This window comes from Petromyzon marinus, unplaced genomic scaffold, assembly GCF_048934315.1.
Source record: "Petromyzon marinus isolate PM22_M1 ecotype Great Lakes invasive population unplaced genomic scaffold, UKy_Petmar_22M1.pri1.0 PM_Scaffold_149, whole genome shotgun sequence".
NCBI classification, from domain to species: domain Eukaryota; kingdom Metazoa; phylum Chordata; class Hyperoartia; order Petromyzontiformes; family Petromyzontidae; genus Petromyzon; species Petromyzon marinus.
This window is the reverse complement of record NW_027423112.1, coordinates 154334-175000: the sequence shown is the minus strand read 5'-3', so window position 1 is coordinate 175000 and position 20667 is coordinate 154334. Positions and strand designations below refer to the sequence as shown.

At 51.7% G+C, this 20667-nt stretch overlaps 1 protein-coding gene across 1 annotated transcript in view; it reads left to right on the top strand.

The window, feature by feature from the left end:
- Positions 1-20667, top strand: part of LOC116953266 (ADAMTS-like protein 2) — a 96897-nt gene that overhangs the window by 65306 nt on the left and 10924 nt on the right. Inside the window, exons 11-18 of the mRNA XM_076063550.1 lie at positions 2680-2911; positions 4703-4806; positions 5583-5709; positions 6190-6403; positions 7445-7600; positions 7774-7941; positions 10299-10475; positions 19663-19807. Coding sequence (XP_075919665.1) covers positions 2680-2911; positions 4703-4806; positions 5583-5709; positions 6190-6403; positions 7445-7600; positions 7774-7941; positions 10299-10475; positions 19663-19807 — 1323 coding nt within the window. The remainder of the gene's footprint in view (positions 1-2679; positions 2912-4702; positions 4807-5582; positions 5710-6189; positions 6404-7444; positions 7601-7773; positions 7942-10298; positions 10476-19662; positions 19808-20667) is intronic.

Genomic DNA, 20667 nt, shown 5'->3' with positions numbered 1-20667 from the left:
AAGTATTTGACCCCTCTGCAAAACATGACTTAGTACTTGGTGGCAAAACCCTTGTTGGCAATCACAGAGGTCAGACGTTTCTTGTAGTTGGCCACCAGGTTTGCACACATCTCAGGAGGGATTTGGTCTCACTCCTCTTTGCAGATCTTCTCCAAGTCATTAAGGTTTCGAGGCTGATGTTTGGCAACTCGAACCTTCAGCTCCTTCCACAGATTTTCTATGGGATTAAGGTCTTGAGACTGGCTAGGCCACTCCAGGACCTTAATGTGCTTCTTCTTGAGCCACTCCTTTGTTGCCTTGGCCGTGTGTTTTGGGTCATTGTCATGCTGGAATACCCATTCACGACCCATTTTCAATGCCCTGGCTGAGGGAAGGAGATTCTCACCCAAGATTTGACGGTACATGGCCCCGTCCATCGTCCCTTTGATGCGGTGAAGTTGTCCTGTCCCCTTAGCAGAAAAACACCCCCAAAGCATAATGTTTCCACCTCCATGTTTGACGGTGGGGATGGTGTTCTTGGGGTCATAGGCAGCATTCCTCCTCATCCAAACACGGCGAGTTGAGTTGATGCCAAAGAGCTCCATTTTGGTCTCATCTGACCACAACACTTTCACCCAGTTGCCCTCTTGAATCATTCATATGTTCATTGGCAAACTTCAGACGGGCATGTATATGTGCTTTCTTGAGCAGGGGGACCTTGCGGGTGCTGCAGGATTTCAGTCCTTCACGGCGTAGTGTGTTACCAATTGTTTTCTTGGTGACTATGGTCCCAGCTGCCTTTAGATCATTGACAAGATCCTCCCGTGTAGTTCTGGGCTGATTCCTCACCGTTCTCATGATCATTGCAACTCCACGAGGTGAGATCTTGCATGGAGCCCCAGGCCGAGGGAGATTGACAGTTCTTTTGTGTTTCTTCCATTTGCGAATAATCGCACCAACTGTTGTCACCTTCTCACCAAGCTGCTTGGCAATGGTCTTGTAGCCCATTCCAGCCTTGTGCAGGTCTACAATCTTGTCCCTGACATCCTTGGAGAGCTCTTTGGTCTTGGCCATGGTGGAGAGTTTGGAATCTGATTGATTGATTGATTGCTTCTGTGGACAGGTGTCTTTTATACAGGTAACAAGCTGAGATTAGGAGCACTCCCTTTAAGAGTATGCTCCTAATCTCAGCTCGTTACCTGTATAAAAGACACCTGGGAGCCAGAAATCTTTCTGATTGAGAGGGGGTCAAATACTTATTTCCCTCATTAAAATGCAAATCAATTGATAACATTTTTGACATGCGTTTTTACGGATTTTTCTGTTGTTATTCTGTCTCTCACTGTTCAAATAAACCTACCATTAAAATATAGACTGATCATTTCTTTGTAAGTGGGCAAACGTACAAAATCAGCAGGGGACCAAATACCTTTTTTCCCTCACTGTAGGTGCTCGCTCACAGCACTTGCCTCAGCAGTGTGTTCAGGCTATACAGGGGGTCTTTGTCTTGTTGTTATGGCATAGTGCGGAGTAGTGGGGATCGCAGGTGTTCCATCTGCCAGTCGTCTCACTCATTTAAACAATAACACCTGGACCTGTCCCGTGACCTCCTGCCAGTGAGCCTTCAACGCCTTTTGTGGCCTCAAAGCGTGGCCCAGCCTGGCAACAAGGCCCCTGGCGACTCCACCGCCACGGCGTGGTGCGAGCGGTGGGTTTTTGTACACGCCGGCGTCGTGCCGCTGTCCGGGCGCAGTGGGGAGCGCAGCTGCGCCCTGTGACCCGCCAAAGGTGGCCACGTACGGTGCAAAAGAAGTCCAACATACACGCACGCGAGCGGCTTCCCTTGGGCCGCGTGGGAGAGTCCGGCACACGCGTTGACGTCTCCATCACAGCGGCTCGCCCCCAAAGAAGCAGCCTACTTCGTGGGGAGATCTTCAACGTGAGCCCGAAGCTCCCCTTCTGACGACCTCCCCCACCCCTGACCCACCTCCTTCAGACGTTGCGACGTTAAAACGAACCCCTGCCTTAATCCCCATTGAATCCCCGCAGCCAACCCGGTGCTTGCCGGTCGAGCGGACCATCAAGTGGCTGTCCGGCCTGACCAACGGGGATTGTCCCGGGGACAGCGATAATTAGCCAGTGGGTAGCGACCGGACGATTGAGTTGACGACGGATCGTCATCGATGTCCTTCACGTGCGTATGCTGAACTTCTTTTTCACCTTACGTATACAGCCGTGCTCATCTGTGTGGGTGGGCCAAACGGGCACAGCGTGGTGGTCTAGAGAAGTGGGCCCCATGCCTTAAAAAAAAACTAAAAAATAATGTTTATTTTACCAGGTACGACCCACTGAGCTATACAGCTCTTTTTTCAGAAACGACATGGCCACAAATGCTCGCACAACGAAGTGGCTTATCATCACGTGGGAACTTATAGCAGCCAAAATACTCTCAACGCGTGAACGCTTATTTTAAATGTGAAGGGAAAAACCGGAGGACCTGGAGAAAATCCACACCACCAAGGGGAGAGAGAGGCACGCAAACTCCAAATATACAGCAGCAGCAGCAGGCGTCAGGGTCGGGATCGAACCCACGATCTCCTGCATACCAGGCGAGGTGGTTAACATCTCGACACCGCTCGCAGGGCTCGCCCCAGCAGTGTGCGACACGGCTACGCGCGGCCCCTTTGTGTCTCCGTGCAGTGCGCAGGAGTCGGCCTCTCTCCTCGCTTGCCGCTGGGGGCCGCGGCTCGGAGCTGAGGAACGGGACGAGGGCGCTGGGCCTCGAGCGGGCGGACGGAGGAGGATGGGGCCCCAACGCCCTCACGCTGATGTCCTCCGCCAACGCCAACCGCAGCCTCGACAGAGCAGGAGGTCGCCCGTCACGACCCCAGCGGCCTTCCCAGCGGCCAGCCGAGGCCTCCGAGTCCGATGTGTGAGAAGTGATCTGACGCTCGCTCGCCCATTCACTCAGAATCAGAATCTTTATTTAGACTAGAGGAGGAATCCGATGAGCAATAAAGCTCTCTTTCACAGATGTCCAGAACGTTACAACAACAAACGAAGCAAAAAAACACGATAGGAGGGCAAAGTATAGGAGAGGTAAACAAGTCACTTTAAAATATACAAATAATACGAAACTATGTTTTATCTTTCCACTCAGTCACCTGTTTAGGAAATTCAGTCATGCCTTCACCTGTTTAGTCGTTCACTCGTTCCATCACCTGTTGAGTCATTGCATTCATTCACCCGTTTCGTCATTCACCAATTCATTAACTCACTCACCTGTTTAATTATTCACTCATTCATTCACTAACTCACCTGTTTAATCGTTCACTCATTTATTTCTCCGTTTAACTTTTCATTCACCTATACAATCATTCACAAACGCACTCACTTGTTTAATTATTCACTCATTCATTCACACGTTTGATCATTCACTCACCCATTCATTCCTTGACTAACTCACCCGTTTGACTGTTCACCAAGTTTACACCATGGGGAGACCAAAGCAGCCGGGCGTGGTGTTGACCATCCACCATTCCCCATCGTGTGCCGTGCCAGCCTTCACCGGTGCTACTCGCAAACAGCGCATGCCCCGACACTCTATGAAAGGGTGCACAGGGGACCTTTGTCTTTATACGCGTGTTTGTTGGTTGGTTTGAGAGACGTATCATGCACCGTGCGTAGCCAACCGTGGTAATCAGAGGTGCGGGGTAAGGACAACAAATCAAACACAAGAACATTTCTAAATTGATTAGTTTGTCAATATAGACGATGATTTAAAAGTGGCACAGCTACAGTGGCTTCCTGACAGCGGAAGGGAAGAGCGTTCCGGGCGGCCGCAGAAGCGCATCTGAAAGCGCCGCGCGATGATGCGGTGACCACCGTCTTTGCTCGATGGCCGCAGCCAAAAGCTGCCGATGCCGCTGCTGCTGCCACCGCTGCTGCCGCCGCTGCTGCTGCTGCTGCTGCGAGGATGAGCACCGGAGGAGTTTTCGTGATGATGGTTTATGCTGCTTGACGAGTAGCTCACAGATACTGGCTATGACTCTGCACGTAAGCCGGCGGCTCGATTGCGATGGTCTCGATAGTGCCACCATGCATCGCTGCCCAAATATTAAAAAGTGTCTCCTTACCAAGGCGGCCGGGCGTGGTGCTGGCCACCCACCAAACCCCTATCGTAGTGCCGTGCCGCCCTTCACAGCTGCCACTCGCAAACAGCGCTTGCCCCGACAGTCGATGGAAGGCTACACAGGAGGTAATATTTGTTGGTAATGTACAATGTAAATAACCCAACTAATAATGGACATCCACTGTAAGTATTTCTATGGCTACATTACCCCCTCCCAACCCCCTCTGGTCTTCGCACCTGATTGGCTCACAGGTGACGACGTGACGTGCACCCCTCCATTTAAGACCAAAACAGGAGGAGGATTTATCCATAAGAACTGGCTGTGGCCTGATGATGCTGGTTGCAATGACATGCAGAACGTCACGGTACTTGCATTGCAAATGTTGTGGTGGGTTCACGCTCCAAAACGCAACCGTTGTTGTGAACTAGCAACCACGTGGCACGTTTTGTTTACATGACACAACCTTTACTTGATTGGCCGTGTCCGGTGGTGGCGGCGGGTTTAACGTAGCACACATTCACGCGGTCTAACCCACAACATAAACCCTCTGCTTTTGTTATCGTGGTGGGATCTTTGTCTTTGTGCGGCAGCAACGAGTACGAGCTGGGCGCGGTGGAGCACGACATCAGCCTGGCTGACATGTACCGCTGGAAAGTCTCGGCCTACGCTCCCTGCAGCTCCACGTGCACCACAGGTGACGCCCGGTGGCCCCGGGAGATCCTCGCCCACACTCGCTGTTCTCGAGGGTCCTGGCTAGTTTTTCGCTGGGGTGGCGGGGGGGGGTGCATGTTGCTGGCCGCGCTGCGTGCGGTCCTAATTGAGTAACTTGCGGTGTTATTGTTTGTCAGCATTGGGATGTTGTTTTTCACCATTGTATGTGGGGGGGGGGGGTTATCTGTTAGCTGTGGGAGGAAGCCCAGAGCACCCGGAGGGAGCACACACAGAACGATGGGGAGATCGTACAAACTACGCGCAGAAAGAAGCCCAACTCCGGAATCGAACCCAGGCCCTTTCTTGTTGTGAGGCACAAACATTACCGTGGTGCCTCCGTGCAGCCTAATGCCTGAAGCGCTTGCTGGACATGCGGTTGAAATCCGGCAGGCCACCCTGGTCATTGCTGCGAGGGGATTGTCCGTAAGATACGCGCCATCCGCTTCACGGTGGAGGTTACAGATGTCGTCATGTCATAGAGAAGTCCATTGTGTGGCAGGGTCACGGGGAATCTTTGTGCGTATGCCTGTGGCCACCACCGGTGACGATTATCTGAACCGGTCCTGGGCCTCCCCTAGGTCGACTCAGCCTCAAAAAAGTACCCGGTAAGGTGTGTAAACATCGCCACTGGGGAGACAAAGGCGGTCGGGCGTGGTGCTGGCCACCCACCCCCTCGTGTGCCGTTCCGGCCTTCGTAGGCGCTCGCTAACAGCTGCACGGGGGGATCTTTGTCTTGCGTGCGTGTGCGGGCTCCTTCAGGCATCTCGACGTCGTACGCCGTCTGCATCCGCTACGACGGTGCGGAGGTGGACGAGTCGTATTGTGACGCGGTCACGCGGCCCGAGCCCACGCGCGAGTTCTGTGCCGGACGTGAGTGTCAACCAAGGCAAGCAGAGCTCCCCCCTCTCCCTCCCTCCCCCCTCTCCCTCCTCCCTTCCCCCGTTCCCTCCTCTCTCTCTCCGCCTTCCCTCCTCCCTCCCTCCTTCCTATCTCCCTCCTTCCTCCCTCCTCCTCACCTCTCCCTCCCTCCTCCTTCCCTCCTCTCTCTCCCCTCTCCCTCCCTCCCCCCCTCTCCCTCCCCCCTTCCCTCCTCCCTCCTCCCCTCCTCCCTCCCTCCTCTCTCTCTCCCCCCCCCTCTCCCTCCCTCCTCCCCTCCTTCCCTCCTCCCTCCCTCCTCCCCTCCTCCCTCCCTCCTCTCTCTCTCCTCCCTCCCTCCTCTCTCTCCCCTCCCCCCCCCTCCTCCCCTCCCCCCCCCCCCACCCGCGCCACTTTGTTACCCTGCGCTCCACCTGCGATCGCTTCCTTCGCCAAGAGGTTCCCCCCCCGGCCCGCCGTCTGAAACCCCCTCCCCTCCCCTCCCCCGCAGGTGGGAGCACAGCCGCTGGAGCGAGTGCTCACGCTCGTGCGGCGAGGGAGTGCAGTTCCGCTCGGTGCGCTGCTGGCGTATGCTGGCCCCGGGCTTCGACAGCTCCGCTTACGAGGAGCTGTGCGAGGCGGCCGAGCTGCCGCGGCCGGCCGAGCGCAAGGCCTGCCGCTCCTCCAGCTGCGGCCCCCAGTGGGAGACGTCCGAGTGGTCCGAGGTACGGACGGCGCAGATGCACGGACGGCGGCGGCGGGGCCGCGGTCGCACGGCTGTCAACCCGTGTGCGGTTGTTCCCCGGATTCTTGTGCACGAGAATTGAGTTTTCAGGTCCACACGGCGTACAGCCGTTTCAATACGGGACGGATGTTTTTTTGTCCGTTTGTGATTCTCCATCGCGATGGGACTTTGTAGGATGAACGTTGAGATTTGTGAGGGGCACGTGGTGACCAATAAGGTCTCAATTGGTCTGTAATAAGGTCGGGCACTGATAAGGGGTTGACAGGTATGGGATCGAACCGCCGACCTCCTGTGCACCGGGCGAGGTAGTGAACATCTCACCGGCGCCAGCGGTAACGCTCTCGCCACTCGTTTGCCGAATTTTTTGCGCAGTTCGAATCCCGCAGGCCGCCCCGGTTATTGCCGCGTGGCGTCTCGAAAGTGAACGCCACGTCGCCGTTGGCTTGGCGGTAGCTTCGCTAGAGAAACGTCATTTAGAGAAACGTCTTTTAGAGAAACGTCTTTTAGAGAAACGTCTTTTAGAGAAACGTCATTTAGAGAAACGTCACGTCGAAAACGAACTCGGCCATTGTGTGCGCGTGCCAGCATCATGGTCCAAACTTGCCACGTCAAGGAAAAAGGACACTGCACGAACGTCACCCCCCTCCCCCTGCCTGGGAGACGAACGGCAGCTTGTGGACCACGTGCTGTGCCACGCAGGGACAGCCGCCACTGCAGGGTGCTCCTTTCAAAAGACGTTGATATGAGATGCTATGTCATTCGCTTATCCTGTGTGTGCTGAGCGTGTGTACTGTGCGTGCCGCGTGTACTGTGAGTGCCCTGTGTACTGAGCGTGCTGTACTACGTGTGCTGTACTGTGTGTACTGTGTGTGCTGTACTACGTGTGCTGTACTGTGTGTACTGTGAGTGCCCTGTGTACTGTGAGTGCCCTGTGTACTGAGCGTGCTGTACTACGTGTGCTGTGCTGTGTGTACTGTGCGTGCCGCGTGTCCTACTTGTGCTGTGCCGTGCGTGCGATCAGTGCTCGGCGCGCTGCGGTGACGAGGGGGAGATGCACCGGGAGGTTCGCTGCTCGGCGGACGAGCGGCTGTGCGACGCGGCGTCGCGCCCCGCGGCGGCGCGCGACTGCACGGGGACGCCGTGCGACCGCCGCTGGAGCACGTCCGAGTGGGCTCCGGTGAGCGCCGGCACGTCGAGCCGCACCGCACCGCTCCACGCCCGGTCGGCTACGCGGAAGGAGTAATCGACCCACGCACGTGCAAACTGAGCGCGGGGCGAGCGGGGGTCCGGTGTCGCGGCTGACCCTGCGCTCAACTCCCCCCCCACCCACCCTCGCCACGCGAGCCGCAGTGCTCGGGGCCGTGCGGGGAGGGCACCGTGCGCCGCTCCGTGACGTGCCGCAGCGCCGAAGGCGGCGTCCTCGGGGACTCGCAGTGCGACGCCGCCTCCAAGCCGCTCGCCGTCCACCCGTGCGGCACCAACTGTCCCCCCAGCTGGCTGGCGCAGGACTGGGAGGAGGTCGGTCCGCCCCCCCCCACCCCCTCCTCCTCCTGTCCGCACGTCCGTCTGTATGTCCGTTCATCCATCAGCCGTCTGTCCGTCTGTCCGTCTGTATGTCCGTTCATCCATCAGCCGTCTGTCCGTCTGTCCGTCTGTATGTCCATTCATCCATCAGCCGTCTGTCCGTCTGTCCGTATGTATGTCCGTTCATCCATCAGCCGTCTGTCCGCATGCCGATCGATCCGGCTCTTCCACAGCATCAGCACAATTATGAACCCGGCTGTTTGTCCGTCCGTCCGTCCTTGTGCGTGTCAATACATTTATCTGGCCCGTCTGTTCAGTTAGTTTATCCGTTAAATTTCGATTTAAAGCTTTCGTGACTGCAATGATTCATCTTCTTTGGTTCTTTCGGTAAAGTCACGTAGAATGAGAATAAAATAATAAATTGATAAAATAAAATAACACAATGATATTCTCACGACGTTTCGGCCACAACACAAGCGGCCTTCATCAGGTGAAGGGGGCGAGACTGTCTGGTAGGACAGCGCTGGAGTGAGAGAGCCACGTTCAGATCACGGCTTTTAAGCTGTGTGAGAGGAACAAAGAGCCTTGACACAGGAATTAGCATAAAATTTAGCATTGAAATGGCTGAATGATTAGCTTGTGACTGGTCACAGAAATAGCTATGTTAAAAGTTAAAGCATACACATCCGCAGAGGCACCCATTGTTAAAAGGAATTAGCATAGAATTTAGCATTGAAATAGCTAAGTTAAGGCATACACATCCGCAGAGGCACCCCTTGACAATGGGATTAGCATAGAATTTAGCATTGAAATGGCTGAGTGATTCGCTTGTAACTGCTACAGAAATAGCTACGTTAAAGTCAGAGCATACACATTCACCGAGGCACTTAGTACAAATCAAACAGGAGAATTTAGCATTGAAATAACTAGGCGAATTTAGCATTGAAATAACTGGGTGATTTGCTAGTGACTGGTCACAGAAATGACTACACATCTGAGCTATTCACAGTACTATATAGTGAACCAATAAAAACTAAAATATAAATTACCTTCATGTTATCAATAAACTCTATATTCTCCAATCAGCTAAGCTACCAACCATAAGTCGTTATATATCACAATGCTATATGGCGAAAAAATGGGTGGATTCTTACCCTCAAATTTCCGTACCACGGATAGCTATGGGCCCCGTTCAGACGGACGAGTTCGTCCATGGTCGGAACAGAGGAGGGGGAGAGAGACAGCTGCGAGGCCCTAGTATGCTCCATGTTGTAAACCATACCATTAACCGTGGTGTGAGAGGTATTAAGAGGCAATGCTGGCGAAAGAGCTGCGGTCTGAAGGACATCGTAAAATTACAATTAATTAAGAACAGAAATGATTTAACACATCTTTCCAGTGGTTACTAAGCCTGAATCCATCTTCTAATGCTAAATTCGCCTAGTTATTTCAATGCTAAATTCTCCTGTTTGATTTGTACTAAGTGCCTCGGTGAATGTGTATGCTCTGACTTTAACGTAGCTATTTCTGTAGCAGTTACAAGCGAATCACTCAGCCATTTCAATGCTAAATTCTATGCTAATCCCATTGTCAAGGGGTGCCTCTGCGGATGTGTATGCCTTAACTTAGCTATTTCAATGCTAAATTCTATGCTAATTCCTTTTAACAATGGGTGCCTCTGCGGATGTGTATGCTTTAACTTTTAACATAGCTATTTCTGTGACCAGTCACAAGCTAATCATTCAGCCATTTCAATGCTAAATTTTATGCTAATTCCTGTGTCAAGGCTCTTTGTTCCTCTCACACAGCTTAAAAGCCGTGATCTGAACGTGGCTCTCTCACTCCAGCGCTGTCCTACCAGACAGTCTCGCCCCCTTCACCTGATGAAGGCCGCTTGTGTTGTGGCCGAAACGTCGTGAGAATATTATTGTGTTATTTTATTTTATCAATGTATTATTTTATTCTCATTCTACGTGACTTTACCGAAAGAACCAAAGAAGAGTTTATCCGTTCCTCCGTCCGGCTACCTGTCCTCGTAGCCTGCTCATGATGACCGTCCAAGCAGCCACCCGTGTCTAAGCCGCGGTCACGCCAAATCTTCCCCCAGTCACCCTGTTTCTTTCATTAATGTGGGAAGGGGAGGGGGGGCGCTAATCAATGAACGCTTTGTGCCAGTTTGTTGATTGCCCTCTGTGGGAGCCACACCCCTCAGGGTGCTCCTACTTGCTTCACCGACCCCCAAAACGACCCGCCATTTGAAGAACCACCGATGTTATAACCATTACAGATGTCATCATCGTCGTCGTCGTTGTTTTCATCGTTACCGTCATTCTCGCCGTTGTCGCCGCCAGTGCAACGCGACGTGCGGGCGGGGCCGGAAGACGCGCCGCGTGATCTGTGCCGGCACCGTGAACTCGGCGCTGCGCGAGTTCCCGCCGCCCCAGTGCGAGGCGAGCACCCGGCCCCAGGAGGAGGCCTCCTGCTTCCAGCGGCCGTGCTCCAAGTGGTTCACTACTGCCTGGTCACAGGTCAGAGGCGCGCGAGTGAGCGAGCGAGCGAGCGAGCGTCCGGTCATCCCCGCAGCAGCGGCGGCAGCGGCCTTTTGGCTACGCCGCCGAACAGAGACGGTCGCCGCATCGTGCGACACTTTCAGACGCGCTTCTGCGGCCGTCTGGAACGCTCTTCCTTCCGATATGAGGGAACCGCTGGAGCTATGATGCACTTTTTTTTTCTCGAATGAAAACGAATTTCTTTAGAACTGCTTTTCGTGTTTAGTTTGTCGTCCTTCCTCTGCACGTTTGGCCATGTGCTGTGCGGAAGAAGTTCAACGCGCTGTACAAACAGAGCGAGGGGACGTGCACTGCACCTCCAGTCGGGCTTTGTGTACCGCAGGGCCCACCGCTGCCCGGGTACACGGCGTGTGGCGTGTGGCGTGCTTGGTGCGTTGTACAGGTTGCACGCTGTAGCGGGCGGTGTGATGCGTGGGATTATTTACACTGTAGACCAGTGGTTCTTAACCTGGGTTCGATCGAACCCCAGGGGTTCGGTGAGTCGATCTCAGGGGTTCGGCAGAGCCCCCGCCACGGAGGTCCGGACACACTTGAATTATTGTGTAAATTTGTGATGACACACACGGCCCGCTTGGCCATCACTGGCTGCATATGATCATGCTACACTGCTTGGCCAATCAGCGCTGCGGGGAATTTAGTGCGTACTCAGTAGTCAACGTGTGACTGTTGTTGTCGTACGTCGTGTGATTTCTTTAATATTTTATCCATACTAACTATGTCGGGCAAAAGAAGAAAGTGGTCGGACGAATATGTACAACATGGATTCTCATGTATCACGGAACGTGATGGGAGTGAGCGTCCTATCTGCATGATTTGCAACGCCAAGTTGAGCAACTCTAGTCTTGCACCGGCAACACTAAAGGAACACTTCTTGAAGCTGCATGGAGACGGGGAATACAAGAACATAACACTTGCTGAATTCAGGGTGAAGAGAGCCAGATTCGATGAAAGGGCCACTCTGCCTGCTCTTGGATTTGTACCTGTTAACAAACCGATCCTGACAGCATCATACGAAGTTGCTTACCTGATCGCAAAGCAGGGCAAGCCACACACCATTGGTGAAACACTTGTGAAACCAGCTGCATTAAAGATGGCGAATCTGATACTCGGAACAGCGGCCGAAGGTAAATTATCCCAAATTCCCCTTTCAAATGACACCGTCAGTGACAGAATAGAAGACATGAGTAAAGACATCTTGGCTCAAGTAGTCGCGGATCTGATTTCAAGCCCGGCAAAATTCAGCCTTCAACTCGACGAAACCACAGACGTTTCTGATCTAAGCCAGCTTGCTGTTTTTGTACGCTATGTGAAAGACGACATGATAAAAGAAGAGTTTTTATTTTGTAAGCCTCTTACAACAACAACGAAGGCAGCCGATGTGAAGAAGCTTGTGGATGACTTCTTCAGAGACAACAATCTTTCATGGGATATGGTTTCTGCAGTTTGTACTGACGGAGCTCCAGTCATGCTGGGAAGAAAGTCTGGTTTTGGTGCGCTAGTAAAGGCCGATGCACCACACATCATTGCGACGCATTGTATTCTGCACAGGCATGCGTTGGCAACAAAAACCTTACCTCCAAAAATGGCAGAAGTATTAAAAACTGTGGTGGAATGTGTGAACTATGTGCGAAAAAGTGCTCTGAGGCACCGCATCTTCAGTGAGCTGTGTAAAGAAATGGGCTCTGAATTTGAGGTACTTCTGCTCCATTCTAATATTCGGTGGTTATCCCGGGGACAGGTGCTGAATCGTGTTTTTGCCATGCGTGTGGAATTAGCCCTGTTTTTGCAAGAGCACCAACACTGCCATGCAGATTGCTTCAAAAATCCTGAGTTCATTCTCATTTTAGCGTACATGGCTGATATATTCGCAGCTCTCAATCATCTCAGTCAGCAGATGCAGGGTGGTGGAGTCAATATCATGGAAGCGGAAGAACACCTGAAGGCTTTTCAAAAAAAGCTACCGTTATGGAAACGACGAACAGAGAACAATAATTCATCTTCTTTGGTTCTTTCGGTAAAGTCACGTAGAATGAGAATAAAATAATAAATTGATAAAATAAAATAACACAATAATATTCTCACGACGTTTCGGCCACAACACAAGCGGCCTTCATCAGGTGAAGGGGCGAGACTGTCTGGTAGGACAGTGCTGGAGTGAGAGAGCCACGTTCAGATCACGGCTTTTAAGCTGTGTGAGAGGAACAAAGCGCCTTGACGAAGGAATTAGCATAAAATTTAGCATTGAAATGGCTGAATGATTAGCTTGTGACTAGTCACAGAAATAGCTATGTTAAAAGTTAAAGCATACACATCCGCAGAGGCACCCATTGTTAAAAGGAATTAGCATAGAATTTAGCATTGAAATAGCTAAGTTAAGGCATACACATCTGCAGAGGCACCCCTTGAGAATGGAATTAGCATAGAATTTAGCATTGAAATAGCTGAGTGATTCGCTTGTAACTGCTACAGAAATAGCTACGTTGAAGTCAGAGCATACACATTCACCGAGGCACTTAGTACAAATCAAACAGGAGAATTTAGCATTGAAATAACTAGGCGAATTTAGCATTGAAATAACTGAGTGATTTGCTAGTGACTGGTCACAGAAATGACTACACATCTGAGCTATTCACAGTACTATATAGTGAACCAATAAAAACTAAAATATAAATCACCTTCATGTTATCAATAAACTCTATATTCTCCAATCAGCTAAGCTACCAACAATAAGTCGTTATATATCACAATGCTATATGGCAAAAAAATGGGTGGATTCTTACCCTCAAATTTCTGCACCACGGATAGCTACGGGCCCCGTTCAGACGGACGAGTTCGTCCATGGTCGGAACAGAGGAGGGGGAGAGAGACAGCTGCGAGGCCCTAGTATACTCCATGTTGTAAAACTATACCATTAACCGTGGTGTGAGAGGTATTAAGAGGCAATGCTGGCGAAAGAGCTGCGGTCTGAAGGTCATCGTCAAAATACAATTAATTAAGAACAGAAATGATTTAAAACATCTTTCCAGTGGTTACTAAGCCTGAATCCATCTTCTCGGTTGAAATTGTCTCTGTGCTTGTATATGTGAATGGCCTCATGAACGAATCTCTCATGGTAGCCGGTTGGTTTGCAAAGAACCTCCGTCTTGGAGAAGTCAATGTCATGTGAGCCCACTGAATTGTAACAGTGATCTGCCACGGCAGAGGAGTTCGTCCTACCGTGTTTCAAGTCTGCTTTATGTTCGCGGATGCGGTCCGAGATATGTCTTTTGGTTTCTCCAATGTAGCTACTACCACAGAGGCACTTTAGTTTGTAAACGCCCGGGTACTGTATGTCTGGAAGAGCATCTTTTACAGATGGAACTAAATCACGGATTTTATGTACTGTGTTGAATCGGACCTGGATCTTGTGTTTATTCAGGATTTTGGAGATCTTTTTAGTGACCCCTGCAATGTAGGGTAAGGTGATGGTTTTGAGTGGCTCCACAGGAGGATCCTTCTTCATGACTGGAGTGATGGCTTTGCGGATTGTGTAGTCGGAGTAGCCATTAGCCCTGAGAGCCTGGTGTACGTGCTTGAGTTCACTGGTAATGTGTTCCTGGTCGGAAATGCATTGGGCTCTATGGTATAGAGTCTTGATGAGGGAGTTCTTCTGGGATGGATGGTGGTGGGAATCCGGTTTCAAGTAAGCATCTGTATGGGTAGCTTTCCTGTAGACAGAGTGGCTCATTGAGCCATCATGTCTCCTTTTAATTAAGACATCCAAAAAGGGTAGTTTGCCATCTTTTTCGACCTCCATGGTGAATCTGATGGCTGGGTGTATGGAATTGATGTGGTCGCGGAATTGGTCTAGAGCAGGCTGGCCATGTGGCCAGATGACAAAGGTGTCATCAACGTACCTCTTCCATAAGGTCGGGCGTAGAGTGGCAGTCTGGATGGCGTCAGTTTCACATTTTTCCATGAATACGTTGGCTACAACCGGAGATAGGGGGGAGCCCATTGGGGTGCCCTCAGTTTGTTTGTAGAAAGTTCCATTCCAGGTGAAGTATGTGTTGGTTAAGCAATGTCTCACCAGGGGGGGTACATCAGTATGCAGTCCTTGATGAACCAGGTCTTCAATGATAGCGATGGTGTCAGGTACCGGGACTTTGGTGAACAAGGACACCACATCAAAACTGACAAGCAGGTCGTTTGGGGACAGGGAAATGTCTTTGATTGTCGATACCAGGTGAGTAGAATTTAGTACCGCAGAGGTGGTTTTTCCAGTGAAAGGTCGCAGTATATCAGCCAGAAAACGTGCCAGTTTGTAGGTGGGGGAGCTGATAGTAGAGACGATGGGACGAAGGGGTGTATCTTCTTTGTGTATCTTTGGAAGGCCATATAATCTTGGTGGTCTGGCAGCAGAGGGTTTCAACGAGAACTGTTTGATCTCATCAATTAATGCTGTTGAATCAGAGACAATTTTGTTCGTTTTGGTGACCAGGCTGTTGGTGGGATCTCTTTTTATTTTTGTATAGCTGCCATCGTTGAGTAGTTCTTGAATTTTGTTGTTATATTCTGTTTTGTCCATGATGACAGTGGCATTGCCTTTGTCGGCTGAGAGAACGACAATATCATCCCTCTTTTATAACTTCGCAAACTTCCCGCTTCTGGACGACTGTGCAAGTAAGATCGAAGATGTGTCTGGAATCGGAGATATTTCTGTATCCACGGAACTGAAGCAAACAATTGCCACGCACTTAGATGAGCTTGCAAAGTCTCTCGACGGATATTTCCCTACAAGAGAGTCATATCCAGCATGGGTGAGACAGCCGTTCACGTTTGCTGTTGAAACAGCAAATGTCAATGATGAATTCCTCGACGAAATCATTGAAATTCAGCAGAGCCAGGTTCAACAGCAACTCTTCAGAACAACAACGCTCTCAACGTTTTGGTGTCGACAAATGAACAAGTATCCAGTTATTGCTAAGAAAGCCCTGGATTTTTTTATACCATTTGTTACAACATATCTTTGTGAGCAATCCTTTTCGAGGATGCTGGAGATAAAAACGAAGAAAAGGAACAGACTTTGCTGTGAAAATGACATGAGAGTGGCACTTGCCAAGGTGAAGCCACGCATATCTGAACTGATCTCTCAAAGGCAACAGCAGAAGTCACATTGATTTCCAGGTATGTAATTTGTTGTGAGTTTATGCATTGTGTTGGTTTTATTCTTTGAACAAGGTAATGTTCATGCACGGCTCATTTTGTGTACCAGTAAAAAACATATCTACGTCTTGAATTTGAAAAAAATCACATTTTATTTTTCACTAAAGAGGGGTTCGGTGAATGCGCATATGAAACTGGTGGGGTTCGGTACCTCCAACAAGGTTAAGAACCACTGCTGTAGACGTTTTGGTGGAGGCAAAGCGGAGACGTAACAGACTCTTGGAGCAAGTGCTCTTGCTGACCACCTACAAAGGACTGCATGGCACACCAGGGGGTAGGTGGTGAGCACCACACCCAGCCGCCTTTGTCTCCCCGGTGCTAATGTTTGCACACTGCACGGGTACTCATTTAAGGCTGAGCCCACCTAGTGGAGGCCCAAGACCCGTTCAAATATTCGTCAGTGATGTTGGCCGTGAGCGGGAATTGAATTTGGGTCACTGGGTTCTTCGTGCAGTGTGCTAACCGCTGCACGGTGACACGCTGGGAGTGTGGCAGACGGTTGCAAGTGTGTGTGTGTGTTTGCGTGGCTTCCACGCTGCGTGGAAGCTACCTTGGCCTGTCGCTCCACGCAAAGCTCCAGGTCATCTAAACCACAATTATTCCCTCCCTTCTCTTCGCTTGTGAAACGTGGAGCCCTCTAAAGGAATATCTACCCCGGTTTGATACATTCAAAGGCTGGCCTGCCTACGATCCATCCTGGGTTTAACCAGGCTGGATTGTGTTAGCTCGCAGATTCTTGACAGATCTGGACACAATTCCATCGGTGAGGTCCATTGCCAGACGAGGCCACATTGGCTGGATCACGTAGCCCGTATGCTCAGCCACTGCATGTCCATAGAGCACCAGTTTTGCTGGATAGAGGGGATTAAACGGGCACGACACAAGTTAGAGAAGAAATGGAGCTGATGCGGTACAGGAGGATGTGGACTGAGTAGATTTGCTGATGATGGGTACCAGCGGTGTCAAGATCGGCCTTTTTTGGAGGAGGCTCGTGAAGAATGCTCCTGGGCCGTTGGAGGCAGCCGCCGTCCAGCAACAGCGGAGAGCAGAGGGGCGACGCTCACAACAACGAGCGGAGCGCCGGGCGGGTTAAACGCAGCGAGTTCGCACACTGGGGGGCACAGGTGGCAGTCATCTCAGTCAACCCATGGCATCTGTGTCCTGACCGCCTGCCAGCGAGCCTTCGACACTTTTCCTGTTATCAAGGCGCACCTAGCCTGGCACAAGCGCCGCGGCGATGTCACCGACACTTAATGCTGAATGGCGGCCATTGTCGTTGACGTGGACTTCGCCGTGTGGTTTTAGAGCGGCACCACGGTGGCTAGGAGATGTTGACTACTTCGCCTGGTACACAGGAGGTCTGTGTCTCTCTCTCATCATCATCACGGTGGCTAGGGGATGTTGACTACCTCGCCTGGTACACAGGAGGTCTGTGTCTCTCTCTCATCATCATCACGGTGGCTAGGAGATGTTGACTACTTTGCCTGGTACACAGGAGGTCTGTGTCTCTCTCTCATCATCATCACGGTGGCTAGGAGATGTTGACTACCTCGTCTGGTACACAGGAGGTCTGTGTCTCTCTCATCATCATCACGGTGGCTAGGATATGTTAACTACCTCGCCTGGTACACAGGAGGTCTGTGTCTCTCTCTCATCATCATCATCATCATCACGGTGGCTAGGAGATGTTGACTACCTCGCCTGGTACACAGGAGGTCTGTGTCTCTCTCATCATCATCATCACGGTGGCTAGGAGATGTTAACTACCTCGCTTGGTACACAGGAGGTCTGTGTCTCTCATCATCATCACGGTGGCTAGGAGATGTTAACTACCTCGCCTACTACACAGGAGGTCTGTGTCTCTCTCTCATCATCATCACGGTGGCTAGGAGATGTTGACTACCTCGCCTGGTACACAGGAGGTCTGTGTCTCTCTCATCATCATCACGGTGGCTAGGAGATGTTAACTACCTCACCTGGTCCACAGGAGGTCTGTGTCTCTCTCTCATCATCATCATCACGGTGGCTAGGAGATGTTAACTACCTCGCTTGGTACACAGGAGGTCTGTGTCTCTCATCATCATCACGGTGGCTAGGAGATGTTAACTACCTCGCCTACTACACAGGAGGTCTGTGTCTCTCATCATCATCATCATCACGGTGGCTAGGAGATGTTGACTACCTCGCCTGGTACACAGGAGGTCTGTGTCTCTCTCATCATCATCATCACGGTGGCTAGGAGATGTTAACTACCTCACCTGGTCCACAGGAGGTCTGTGTCTCTCTCTCATCATCATCATCACGGTGGCTAGGAGATGTTAACTACCTCGCCTGGTACACAGGAGGTCTGTGTCTCTCATCATCATCACGGTAGCTAGGAGCTGTTAACTACCTCGTCTACTACACAGGAGGTCTGTGTCTCTCTCTCATCATCATCACGGTGGCTAGGAGATGTTGACTACCTCGCCTGGTACACAGGAGGTCTGTGTCTCTCTCTCATCATCATCACGGTGGCTAGGAGATGTTGACTACTTTGCCTGGTACACAGGAGGTCTGTGTCTCTCTCTCATCATCATCACGGTGGCTAGGAGATGTTGACTACCTCGCCTGGTACACAGGAGGTCTGTGTCTCTCTCATCATCATCACGGTGGCAAAGATATGTTAACTACCTCGCCTGGTACACAGGAGGTCTGTGTCTCTCTCTCATCATCATCATCATCATCACGGTGGCTAGGAGATGTTGACTACCTCGCCTGGTACACAGGAGGTCTGTGTCTCTCTCATCATCATCATCACGGTGGCTAGGAGATGTTAACTACCTCGCTTGGTACACAGGAGGTCTGTGTCTCTCATCATCATCACGGTGGCTAGGAGATGTTAACTACCTCGCCTACTACACAGGAGGTCTGTGTCTCTCTCTCATCATCATCACGGTGGCTAGGAGATGTTGACTACCTCGCCTGGTACACAGGAGGTCTGTGTCTCTCTCATCATCATCACGGTGGCTAGGAGATGTTAACTACCTCGCCTGGTCCACAGGAGGTCTGTGTCTCTCTCTCATCATCATCATCACGGTGGCTAGGAGATGTTAACTACCTCGCTTGGTACACAGGAGGTCTGTGTCTCTCATCATCATCACGGTGGCTAGGAGATGTTAACTACCTCGCCTACTACACAGGAGGTCTGTGTCTCTCTCTCATCATCATCACGGTGGCTAGGAGATGTTGACTACCTCGCCTGGTACACAGGAGGTCTGTGTCTCTCTCATCATCATCATCACGGTGGCTAGGAGATGTTAACTACCTCACCTGGTACACAGGAGGTCTGTGTCTCTCTCTCATCATCATCATCACGGTGGCTAGGAGATGTTAACTACCTCGCCTGGTACACAGGAGGTCTGTGTCTCTCATCATCATCACGGTAGCTAGGAGCTGTTAACTACCTCGTCTACTACACAGGAGGTCTGTGTCTTTCTCTCATCATCATCACGGTGGCTAGGAGATGTTGACTACCTCGCCTGGTACACAGGAGGTCTGTGTCTCTCTCATCATCATCACGGTGACGAGGAGATGTTGACTACCTCGCCTGGTATACAGGAGGTCATGGGTTCGATCCCGACCCTGACGCCTGCTGTGTATTTGGAGTTTGCATATCTATCTCTCCCCCGTGGTCACGTGGATTTTTCTCCCGGGTTCTCCAGTGTTTTTTCTTTCATCTTTACACATTCAGAATCAACATTCTGCGTTTAGAGCATTTGCCCGCCAGACATTTCCGCCGCGACGAAGCCCGCTTTTGCCGCGCCGTCGTTCGCGATGGCCGGGTTCGCTTTTGCAATGAAGGGGGCTGCCGCACAGCTCAGCGGGCCTTACCCGGCTACACGGATACACGCGTTACAATAGCGGTGATCGTTTATAGCGGCGGGTGTGCGTGTGTGTGCAGTGCAGCAAGACGTGTGGCACGGGCATCCGCGTGCGTGAGGCCAAGTGCTACCAGGGCGACGAGCTGGGCCAGGGCTGCGACGCGCTGAGCCGCCCCGGCACCAAGCAGAACTGCGAGCTGCAGGCCTGCCCCACCGAGGCCCCGGGTGAGCCCCGCTGCCCCTTCACCCCTCGGCCTTCCCCTCGATCGCCTCTGTTGTTTTTTTGTTCTCCCTGCCCCCCCCCCATCCGCCCCCCCACCCCCACCGCCTTCACAATAATGACGGCGACGACGGCGGTGATGTCGTCACGACGATGTCACCTCGTAAACGCGCCGTGGCATCGTATTATTGGCTCGCTCTCACGGAGAGAGAACGGCCGATCGGTAAGGTTTGTCACGTAAACAAAACACGCCACGTAGTTTACTACTTCGGCCAAACCGGCGTGTGTGTTGGAGAGTAAATCTACAACGTTTACAATGTGAGTACCCCGACGTGTCGCCAGTAATTACATCCAGCATCATCGGGCGATTTTTCCAGAACCATGGCATGCTTCTAGCACATTGACGGCCACGAGAAGCGGTTGACACAACATTTGCGCGGTGATCCTCCAACCCTCCCCACCTCCAATGCGCTGGATCACAGGCCACGTGCAGGACCACCACCGCCTGGCGATGTGGATAACGTCTTCCAGCCTTTTCTTACAGAGGCCGCTCGGTCCGTGGGCCACACATTCGGCGTTTCCCAGCTGTTCCCGTTTTCCCACCCGGCGAAAAGATTCTCACGACCGAACGTAGCGATTTGGACCCGCGTCGAGCGTCTTCGGAATTAGACGCGCGAAGTCAGGACGTTTGTTTGTTTTGACGTCGTTTTCGTCGCCATCGCCGCCTGTGCACGGTCACCGAGGAAGCACAGGCAGTGCTTGAAGGTCACAGCCACGCAGGGCGCCGCCGCTACCAACCATTGTTCAAGCTCTGCGGTCGTCTAAATATTAACCCTTTGCCATTTTCGAGACATCTGCAAGTCAC